The following is an 11,601-nucleotide window of genomic DNA, read 5'->3' on the forward strand; positions in this document are numbered from 1 at the left end:
CTATATTACAGTCAGTCGGTCCTACGTGCGCCGACTCACTTTGCTCCTCTCGGCCACCGTATTTTCTGCAAAGTCTCCCTCCAAGATGGCGCTGCGCACGGTTTGTGTCGCTTCCTTGCGGGCTGGGACAGATTTAGGGGTCAATAATGCGAGGACATTTGTCACAACAGGTATTGTAACGATTTTACATGATGATATTGTGTTTATGATACATTTACGAATTATGTCCCTGAGCTTCAGTACTGCGTGTGCGTGTTTGCCGTGCAAACAGTTGAAGCAGACCCTCGTTAAACGCTGTTGTGAAAGACATCCTGCCGAACTCGCAGAAGAATGTGACAATTTAAAATGTGAACTTAGTGACTCTATGTGAGGAGAGTAATGTTTCTTGATACAAGAGACGAGGCGAAGCTCATGAGTAGTAACAGTGATACTGTTCTCCATCTCACATGTCAGTTACCATTATCAGTCGTTACCATCACATAGCCTATCAGTTACCACTATCAAAACTGGCTAATATTTGAATTGAGTTTAGTGGCATAGATGTTAAAATGAAGGCGGTCAATGACATGGGACATAAGATATGAACAGCAGCAGAAAATAAATATAATCCAGAACAAATGCAAAAGTTTAGTAGCACTGAAACTGAAAGTAAAGTAGCAAATAAACAAAAATGTAAATTCACAAAATCAATAAAGAAATGTCAATAATGGCAGTAATAAGTCGACGTCATGACAAACTATTTGTTTTGTTGTGCGATAAAACAAACTAACCGCTGTTTCCACCTGACAGCCTTCCTGTGCAGACGGTTACAGCCTCTGGGTCCAATGCCCAATGAGGAGATTGATGTGCGAAACCTGGAATCGGTAGAGAAGTACCGCAGTTACACTCGTTACCTCAGACAAGCTGAAGAAGCAAAGAACAAACCTGCCTGGTGGAAGACCTACAGGAGCTATGTGGAACAAGCTGATCCTGAGCATGGTGAGACAAAAGGAGGAAAGCTACTGTTGACTGTGATTCTGTGGCGGTGTGAAACTTGCTGGCCAACGATTTTGATCATCGTTGAAACCTTTTGACGCGTCACGGTTTAAATCAACCTTGTTTTGTTGCAGGCTCAGAGCAAGTGGACATTGGCCTGCCATACTATCGCCCCAAAAGGACCAAAGAGGTGAGGGAGAGGAAGCAGGTGATGAAAGACAACAAGAAGAACGTTGAGCTGGAGAGGGCTTCTCGGCTGCGCACTTGTAAGCTCATACACACTCACCAGAACGGGCATGCGTGAAGTGAATAAAGTGAATACATTGTTTCACCTTTTTATTTTCTCTCTTTGTATCACCAGTTAAAATCCCTCTGGACAAAGTGCAGGAAACCTGGGAGAAGAGCAGCGGCCCGTTTCAAATAAAGAGACTGGCAGAACACTACGGGGTCTTCAGAGATCTCTTCCCCATGGCTTATTTTCTACCTCAAGTCCCAGTCCAGATCTCCTATGGCCAGGACAACAGTGTTGAAGTGCATTATGGGAATCGGCTGACACCAACCGAAGTATGTTAAAGGGACAGAAGGTCTACAGTGTCAGGATCTAGCTCTGGTGTCAATATTCAGGGGTGAAGGCCACATAAATTTCAAACATCCTCCTCCATTTTCTGACAGTTTATCCTCTCCCCGAAAACTAAATCTGTATTGCATTTTATTTACTTGTTCGTTTTCTTTCATGCTCACCTCTAAATAACTTTATTTTTTGCTGTGCTTTTTATCTCCAGGCAGCATCTGTCCCTCAGATAAGCTTTGATGCAGAGGAGGACTCCCTGTGGACCCTTCTGCTCACCTGTCCAGGTTAGGGTCAGCTGTCACAGGAGGATCAGATCACTAGATTAGGATCATTTACAGCTCTCCATTATAGCTCCAACCTTTGATTAATCAATTAATTTACCAAAAAAAAAAAAAAAATGGCTCATTTTTTTCATAATCAGTTAATTGTTCCAGTCATTTTTGAAGCAAAAACATCAAATATATGCTGTTTCCAGCCTCTTAAATGTCGGGATTTGTTACTTTTCTTCATCATTTATGAAAGTACATGCATTTATCACAATTTTCTGACATTTTATTGACTAAATGATTACTTTATTATGCAACATGTAATCGACTTTCAGGAATGAACCAACACATAAATGGTCTCTTTCAGATGAGCATCTTTTGGATAATGAGGCAGAATACATCCACTGGCTTGTGTGAGTACTTCTTTTTTGTAGAGCACATTTAAAAACAAGATGTTGACCAAGTTGCTTTAACAGGGAGGTTTAAAAGTGCAATTCATTCATTCATTCATTTATTCATCTAGGTTTATTTTGCTTTTTTCAGTGTATAATTTCCGACACATCAACAAAACAGAACACAATTATATTATCTGCCCCTTTCCTAATAATAACATTAGTAGATAATGATTCTGTCGATAAAGGTGGCCATCCGTTTTTGTTCACCTTTCATCAGAAATCATATGAAAGTTCATCAGTACATACTCTGAGACAATATATAATGGTTATCTTCACATAAATGTTAATCAGTAAATTCATGTGTCATTTTCTTCCTTTATAGATTGTCTTAAGTTGATCATTATTTTTGCAGCATTTTGATTCCTTGTCGGAGAGTTCTATAGTTCCACCCCATATACTGAAATACATGTCCGCTTTAATGTAGAGCATGCATACAGACTTAATTACATTTCCTTCTATGATTCTTGAAACGTTTTCTGTGTGCGCATCTTAAGTCAAGGTTCAATGCGTGGACATACCGGCAGGATTTTATGACCTCACAACTGGAGAACATTTTCATAAAAAAAATTTTTTGAGTGGTAGAAAAGAGTAAATACAGTTTTGATGAAGGTTAACCTCTACAGCCTGTTGTTACCCACGTTTCCATAGAGGGAACATACCAGGTGGAGCAATGCATGCTGGGCAGGAGCTGTGTCACTACCTGCCTCCCTTCCCTGCCAGAGGAACAGGCTTCCACCGCTACATTTATGTCCTCTTCAAGCAAGAGGGAAGCATCAACTTCCAGGAGGATGTCAGGCCGTTGCCGTGGTGAGCAATAAATACCTGTGACTTCTGCAGGGTTTACTGACTCAGGAGTAAATCCAGATCATTTACATTCACACTGTATGCAAAAACCAGGTGCCAGCAGGTGTTGGTGGTTAGTGGGTTCAGCTGATCCCTCTAAAGATGTCGTTTAATCTACAATCACCTTTTATCAGGCATAAGAGTTCAGGTTCCCAGGTTCATTGTCGGCTGAACTATATTTGCAAGCATATGTGGTGTTTTCTGTGTCAAGCATGAAGTAAGACAATAAGCTCTTGTTGCCTCTCTCTAGCCATTCTCTGGTGGATCGCACATTTAAGACGTTGGATTTCTACAGAAAGCACCAGGATAACATGACACCTGTGGGTCTGGCCTTCTTCCAATGCCAGTGGGATGAATCTGTCACCAACACCTTTCACAACACACTCAGTGAGTCATGCTAAAGCTCACAAACAAAAACACTGCAGGAACTGAGATGTTGACTTTTTTTAGATTTTGAAAAGGTTGGAATTGAGTCAAGAAGTTTCTCTGCCAATATTCTGTCGGTTTAATAATAAAGCCTGTCCGTCATCTCTTTTCCCTGCAGACATGAAGGAGCCGGTGTTTGAGTTTATCAGGCCTCCAGTGTACCACCCGCCACAGGTCAAATACCCTCATGGACAACCCCTGCGCTACCTGGACAGATACAGAGATGGGAAGGAGCACACCTATGGAATATACTAATTATGAGAATGACAGAGACACACACACAGAAGAAGAAAACACATTTCTTTGCAAATGTGCAGTTATGTTTGCCGTATTTGTGTTAAAGAATAAAGCATTTTTCAACTGTGCTGGGATTGTAGTTATGGTTACGTCTGCTGAGGACAGTATGTTAATGGTCTTATTTGGCCATATGTCCGTCTGTTAGTTGGAAACAGACAGCAGGATATATCAGTTACTTGTTACAAAACATTTGAGTTGAAAGTGTGGATGACTAATTTAATGAAGTGATTGACTTCTGGTCCTGTGTTTGTCAAAATGCCATCAGTACTACAAGACAAGCCATTACAAGCTGTAATGAACCATGAACCAATTAAATACAGGCTCAGTAGGAATCGCACATATACATTTTAGTCAACACAGTACAAATATATATCTGTGAAATACGTGTGATCACTGTCACTATTCTGCAAAATCTACTTAAATTAATGCATTCTGCAGGTGTACAAATTGAATCCCTATTCACTGAAAAATAAGTGATGAGGCTAAGAATGCACGTACTGTATGAAGAATCACAAAATACTTTAGTTCAGAGGATAAAACTTAAATAATTCATAACTGAAGGTATTAAGAACAGCTACAGGATTTCACAACGTCACTTGAATTTAATGGAAGTTTTTAAATAACCTTTTCCAAGAAAATCCAGGATATGATCTGGGAGGGCCTTGGTGACTTGGTATAGAATGACCAATGTGGTAAAAATCCAAATAAAGTTGACACTGATTACACATCAGTAACAATAATCCACTATTTAAATAATTTACAGTCTAAAAGATGCTATTCTAAATAAGGAACACTGAGAAACTCTGAATCCTTGCTGAAATGTTGAGTAAAAGGCACGAGTTCTCTCTGTCTGTCAGACCGCACAGGGGCTGCAATGTGCTGCAAACGTTTTGCATTTTTTATCACTCTGTTATGTTCTCAGTTCATTGATTAGTTGTTTGGTCTTTGAAATCTCAGAAAATGGGGACAAATGATCAGTGTTTCATGAGGCCTAAATCCTAAGTTAAATCCTTGTTTTTTCCCACAAAGGAAGGATATTCAATGTACTGCCATGGAGGAGTAAAGTAAATAAAAATTAGAAATATTCTAATGAGCAGAGAATTACAAAGAAATGTGACCTGACACCTGACGCAGTGTTCATCACTAAAAACTAAACCAAGTCACCGATGTTGTTTTGCAAAAATGTGATTTCATCATTTTTAAATAATATGTGAAATGAACAGCCTGATATGTTTGCAATGTATCACTGTGTTCAAAATATGGGAAATTAGCTGAGATAGAAACAACAGAAAGAGGATGAAAGAAAAGCTGCTGCTTGTCGCCGAACTTGGTCAGAGCAATCATATGTCAAGGAGAATTTAGTACCAAACTGACAGGTGCAAACCACGACAATGCATGAAAAATGGCAGAAAACCTCCCAAAAAGGGCAGAATTTTAAAATGAGCTTATTGAGAAGGATTTCTTTTGAACTATTTTACAACCCGCAATGCAAAAATGTTGGGGTGCGGTGTAAAATAAATATGTAACGCAAACCTTTGTAAGTCATTGTTGAGTGTTGTAGTTTGGTAGTTTAAAGAGTCCCACTCAACTCCCAAAAATGTAATATAAACAACTTGAGGTATAAATACATTGGTCCACAGTGGACACTGGGCTCAATGCCACACCAATAAGGTACATTCATATTTAGCGTAAACATGTATAGACATATGTAGATGTCTTTATTATTGCACTGCAGCATTGCAAAATAGTGTGTTATTGCAGCACTTAAGAGCAATAGTATTCTAGATTTTATGTAGCGCTTCAGCTCCAGTCTTAAAGGACTGCTATATGTTTTGTATACCACCAGATGTCACTGTGCTTTGTGCCTTTGCCAATCCTTTTGAGAAAACTCCTGCTTTCCCTGCACCCAACCTGGTGGTTTTGGTTCCTGAACTGAGCTGTCCCGAGGGTCTGTCATGTAGTTGATGTCTTGAGCCCTCAGACAGACTGACTTGGTATTTTTGGCACAAACCCACAGAAAGTCCCTAAATATTTCTAGGGCTTCATCGGCAATAGTGCATTGGTACAATCATTACCCGACCTAAATGCATGAACAAATTATGAGCCATGCTTACCTCTCTACATTGGCTCCCCAATAGTTGTTTAATTGATTTTCAAATCAAATTACTTCCTTTTAAGTCTTTCATGGCCTCGCTCTTAAATACATTTGAGATCAGACCAACAATCATAACGTTACATTTGGCGTACCTCCAACGGTACCCGTTAAGCTGTTCAGAGTATTGCAGTTGGTTGCTAATGAATTCAACCAGTACGCTTTGCGACAAGATTCTTCAGATGTCTCTCACCTATGAGAAAACCGTGTCTATTGCTAAGCACTGATTTAATGTCTTTATATTTGAGGCCAATCTCAAAATAAAGCTCTATAAACCTCTCCCACAGGTGTGCACGCTCCGTGTTTGTATTTGTTTGTTTTGTTTTCGGTTTACCTGGCCTGGAAATACATTGACCTAATTTAAAACATTTTTGCAAGATCTCGCTAAAATTTAGCGGGATCTCGCAAAAGTACATGTTTTTTTTTTTCCCTTACGGGGCTCCGTAGGTTTCAGATCTCTCCCTAAAATCGTTCTTTTTGTGCAAGATTAAGGAAATGTGCGATGCATGACCTTGTACTTATTTATACTGAATGTTATATCTTTGTATTTGCATTTTATTGTTTTTACGTCCTGCCTGTGTCCACGATGTGGCGCTAGAGATCACCCATCAATTATATGCCATGTTGTAGTGTATGATGTACAGTACTGATGCATAGACATATTCAGGGCAAAACCCTCTAGATGTGTGCACAATTTGGTGTAGATGGGAAAGTGTATGTTGGAGTCATAAGGACTTCCTGCTTTAAGGGGAAGCATCAAAATCGACCACACTGCCACAACTACCAGCGCTAATAGAAGCGAAAGATTTTTAAAGTTTTTCATCATCAAGATCTGAGGATGATACTGACTGAATGTGAAGTCTGAGGTGCGAGAGCTGTCGGACAAGTGTGTAGGAGTTTCTCTGTACGTACAAAATGGGAATAAAGCCATTAGGGGGCACTACTGAGCTGTTGTGTCACACCTGAGAGCAGTTGTGGTATCAAATTAAAGTACTCATTAGTTTGAACCTACGTGCCAAATTTGGTGACTCTGTGAACATCCTAAAGTTCTCTAAACAGTGTCTGAATAATGACAATCAGTGCAGGCCTGACCTCCTGTTGGGGCAAAAAAAATACCCAAATTAATTCCTGGCTATATCGATGAAACCTGCAAATTTCATGAAACTCAAAGGAAGGTTTTTTGTCACATGACCCGGCCTTAGGGGGTACTATGGAGACCCCTGGCCACACCCACACCCAACCATTTTCACTAGATGTGATGTGTGTGCAGAGTTTTGAAAGTTTTGGGGTATGTTTAGACTGCCAAACATGCGCTTCTTTTGGAACAGGAACATTTTGAACTTATAGAAACCATAGAGTCTGATAACAACAACAACAACATGTCCTCCTTCAAGCTGAGCAGATCTGGGGCCCGTTTCAGAAAGCGGGTTTTGTGAAAACTCTGAGTTTGTTAACCCTGAGATGAGGGAAACTCAGGTTTTCCGGTTTCACAAAGCCAGTTCAGCGTAACTCTGAGTCAGTTACCCGGGCAACATACTCCATGAAACTAACCTGCTCGCTGGCAGGTTTGCTTCAACTAACCCTGAGTTTCCCCTGCTCTTAAATTGAAGCCTGCAGACTGAAGGCAGTGGCAGACATGGCATGTCCGTTTCTCGAGGAGCCGGTTGATGTTGAAGCGCAAATACTCCGCAGAAATCTCCGTCGGGAGAGGATTATCAGACCCCGATTGGATGTGTTATCATTCCCTGATGAGTATCTATTTGAGCGTTTCCGTTTCTCTGCACCATCAATGATTTATTTAAACAATATTCTCCGCCCTCACATGGCTCACATGACACATCGTGGAAATGCACTCAGTTCCAAACAAATTCTCTGTATTGCGCTTTGTTTTTTTGGCCAACGGCAGTTTTTTATACAACATTGGTGATGCAGAGCAAGTGTCCAAGGCGACTGTCTGTCCGGCTGTCAGAAATGTGACAGAGGCACTGAAACGCCTACTTTACGCATCATAAAGCTTTGAGACTCTAAGCACTAATCAGTCAATTGAACATATTTTAGGGTTTCCAGGTGTGATTGGCTGCATCGATGGCACACACATTCCCATAATAGCTCCTTCAATAAATGAAGGAGATTATCAGAATAGGCGATCTGTCCGCAGCATTAATGTACAGGTAAGCCTAAATAGTAGCTTTTAACATTTCAGATGAAATATACTTCAGTACAGCTAAGGCAGCTAATTACTGTTCCCCACTGTGCAGATCATATGTGATGCAGCCAACATGATAAACAATGTGGAAGCAAAGTGGCCTGGGTCTGTGCATGACTCTCGGAATTTTTCGTGAGTCTACACTGAGTGATAGATTTGCCCGTGGTGAGTTTATATACAGTAAAGCTATATCCTATGATCAATATTTTGTTTCCTCCTATTGCAACTGAAACATTAAACTGTATCTTGTATTATCATAGGAGAGTTCGATGGTTACCTACTCGGAGACAGAGGGTACCCCTGCCAACCCCATCTGCTGACCCCTTACCCTGACCCTGAGCCCGGCCCACAGCAACGCTACAACGTAGCCCACTGCAGGACACGAGCCAGGGTGGAAATGACCATTGGGATGCTCAAGGCCCGATTCCAGTGCCTTCGTAGGCTCAGGGTCACCCCAGAAAGGGCGTGTGACATCATTGTGGCCTGTGTTGTTCGCCATAATATTGCAATTATTAGAGGAGAGCAACACCTGCCCTACAAATAAATTACCCAGAGGATGACCACCCCATCCAGCCTGCAGATGTCCGGGATGGAAGGGCTGTAAGGGACCTAATTACCAGGAATTACTTTTGATTCAAACAGTCAAATAAAGACAAATTCACATGTGATTTGGTTCTTCTTTATTCCCTACAAGTACGAAAGCAACAGGTAGGATTTGTAATATAGTTCCAACCATTAACATATTCACCTATTTCACCAATGCACCCGCCTTAACTGGCATTCCATTAATAGAATTTCAAGGTCAGTTTTTCTTATTTTACGATCCAGGTAGACCATTTTCTTTTCCGTTTTTTCGATTGTCTTCATTAGATGCACTCCATATAACTCCTTAACTGGTAACTGGGAAACATATGGACAACATTTAATTGCTACAGTTCTACATACAGATTTAACATCTTATTGACCGAAACTCTCACTGTATCAAGCTGTGCTGTGGAAGTGGAAGGACCCTCCTTGTGATGCCCAGCAATGTTCTGTTGAAAGACAAGAATGTGCTAGTTATTTGTCCACTATCCATGCTCATCACTTCAGTGTAGGCTACATGTCAAACTATATTCCACTGGACAATGTAAAGGAATGTGATTGGGTAGACCACTGCCAGTAGCTATACATAATATTTAGACACACCTCAGAAGGCCTCTCTGGATCTCTCCCTGTGGTGGCAGCAGACAGCGTTTCTTCATCATCATCACCATCCTCCTCCTCCTTGTGATGCAGGAAAAGAAACAGTTTAAGATTACTTTGAACTACCATCTGAGCAAGGTCTGAGTATGGAATACTTACAGCTTCAGGGTGCTCAATTGTTTCAGTCGGAGGCTGAACTACGCAAATGACACCATCCTCAACTGTTGGGTGGGGATAGATATAAAAATGAGGAATAATATACATACATACTAGGGGTGTGCCAAAATATCAATACTACGATATATCGCGATATTTCGTCTTGAGGTACGTTATCGATACACTGGTGCCAAATATCGATATTAAAAAATGTAAAAAAAAAAAATTCTTTTTTTTTTTTTTTTTTTGGCCCACCACCTCCACCCCTCTTCAGAGGACAGCTTTATCTTTATTCAAACATCGGTATACAACCAAATAAAATTTAAAAAATGGTTTAAGTAGTTTTGAAACCCACGCATATAGATATTTAATGATAGTTGTAGTCAGTGTGTGTGTTAAGAAGAGACACTGTTTCTGTTTACTTGGCTGTCATTTATGTGAAATTGATTGACAATGTTTTGTCATTCCTGTGAAATGGATTCAGTGCAGTCAATAAATTCTGAATTTCTTCATTGACACAGATATCGTGATGTAACGTAGATGAAATTTCTTGCAATATATCGATTATCGCAGAATCACTGTATCGTGATATTATCGTTATCGTGGGCAAAATATCGTGATAGTATCGTATCGCGTGGTACCTGGTGATACCCAGCCCTAATACATACATACACATTTTTTAATTTTTTTAAAAAGACACAAGTGTGTACTTACATCTGATGTAGGCACTTGTGTCATGGGGGGTGACAGGCTCAGATGAGCTTCCCCCTGGCATGCCTTCAGCCACCGGTCGGCCATAGTTTTGGCTGAGGGCCATCTCCTTAGCCTCCGTCAGAGGTGGTAGAGGTGGCCCTTCCCCCTGTTTTTCGGGCCTCTGCCTTCTTTCTGTTGGCTGAGCAGAACTTAAATGTTAATTTTTTTTTAACTTAGTATTTTATTGAGTGTTCCTGTACACATCGTCACATTTTGAATGTAGCCTACATATAATATAAAAATCTGTAAACATTGTATCAACTAAGTGGTGTATTAAGTGGGAGGACGTGTTAAAACAGAATTTGATTAGGGGTTTACATTACTATTTGAAGTAGCCACTGAATTAATATTTACTTTAACAGCCCAAGTCAATTTAAAAAAAAAAAAATCAAAGTGAGGTGCAATCGCCTAGCAAAACATGCCTTGCCTTGTTGGATGATGTTTTTATATTTCAGTTTTAGCTGCTTCCAAGTCCTTTTTTCCCCTGTTGGACAGCACCTAAATGGAAATCCAATCGTATTCCTTTTTGCATTCATAGCTAGGCATCTGTGCTACATTCTTACAGTTAAATGTTAAGTCAATGGAATAGTTCAAACTTATGCGTTGACTCGGGCAGCAATTTCCTCCCATGCCGTCTCTCTCTCCTTTGCTGCTGCAGCGGTATTAGATTTTCTCCGAAACATGTGTTCATTCTACGTATGCCTGCATTAGGACCTCCAGCTCTATTTGAGATCTCTTTTTTTCAGTTGTCATGGTGACACTCGTGATATCAGGGCTCTATTGACTATGGCTTTTTATAGTGGTTGTGCACGCGCGTAACTCGAGGTGAACATACTCAGAGTTGATTGAACTAATTCATATCAGCTGTTCTGGAACCGGATACTCAGAGTTTCCCATCTCAGAGTAAGTCAACTCAGAGTTCAGGGATAGACTCAAGAGTTTGTTAAACTTGCTTCCTGAAACAGGCCCCAGGGCCTTCCATTTTGTTTTTGTACTTGCCGTCGTCTCCATTATGGCCTTTAAGGGCTTCCATAGCTGTCTGAAGAGGAGAGATAACTCTTCCATTTTTTCCTTTTTAGTGGAGCTTTATCAGTGTTTGGACCTAATGTGAGATTGAATTTAATTAGGGCCGTCAGTTTAACGCGTTTATTAGATTAATTAATTACACTGCAAATTAACGCGTTATAAAAATTAACGCAATTAATTATGAGATTCTGAGTGGCAATTCGATGCGCAAGCATTTTAAATTTGGCCCATTGAATGACCCATAGGCTAGTCGGCAGTGGCACGTCACGGTAGCATTAGCACCGAGGAAC

General features: G+C 40.5%; 1 protein-coding gene and 1 pseudogene across 1 annotated transcript; both read left to right on the forward strand.

Annotated features, from left to right (window-relative positions):
• The first annotated feature begins 34 nt into the window (after positions 1–34).
• On the forward strand, positions 35–4,567 carry mrpl38 (mitochondrial ribosomal protein L38). Its single transcript, XM_030400072.1, has 9 exons — positions 35–170; positions 790–978; positions 1,110–1,241; positions 1,337–1,539; positions 1,758–1,830; positions 2,180–2,225; positions 2,916–3,074; positions 3,361–3,497; positions 3,655–4,567. Exons 1-9 carry the CDS (start codon positions 86–88, stop codon positions 3,789–3,791), a joined length of 1,161 nt encoding a protein of 386 aa, XP_030255932.1. The 5' UTR covers positions 35–85; the 3' UTR covers positions 3,792–4,567.
• A 3,016-nt stretch (positions 4,568–7,583) lies between these two features.
• On the forward strand, positions 7,584–8,735 carry LOC115571518 (putative nuclease HARBI1; annotated as a pseudogene).
• The last annotated feature ends 2,866 nt before the right edge of the window (positions 8,736–11,601 follow it).

This window comes from Sparus aurata, chromosome 20 (assembly GCF_900880675.1).
Source record: "Sparus aurata chromosome 20, fSpaAur1.1, whole genome shotgun sequence".
In the NCBI taxonomy this organism is placed as follows: domain Eukaryota; kingdom Metazoa; phylum Chordata; class Actinopteri; order Spariformes; family Sparidae; genus Sparus; species Sparus aurata.

What these genes read in the sequence shown, in the direction of transcription:
- mrpl38 (XM_030400072.1), top strand. Translation starts at nt 86, where the DNA reads ATGGCGCTGCGCACGGTTTGTGTCGCTTCCTTGCGGGCTGGGACAGAT. An exon ending in GGCTTCTCGGCTGCGCACTT is followed by an intron (nt 1,242 to 1,336) that starts GTAAGCTCATAC and finishes TTGTATCACCAG; the next exon opens with TTAAAATCCCTCTGGACAAA. An exon ending in GATGTCAGGCCGTTGCCGTG is followed by an intron (nt 3,075 to 3,360) that starts GTGAGCAATAAA and finishes GCCTCTCTCTAG; the next exon opens with CCATTCTCTGGTGGATCGCA.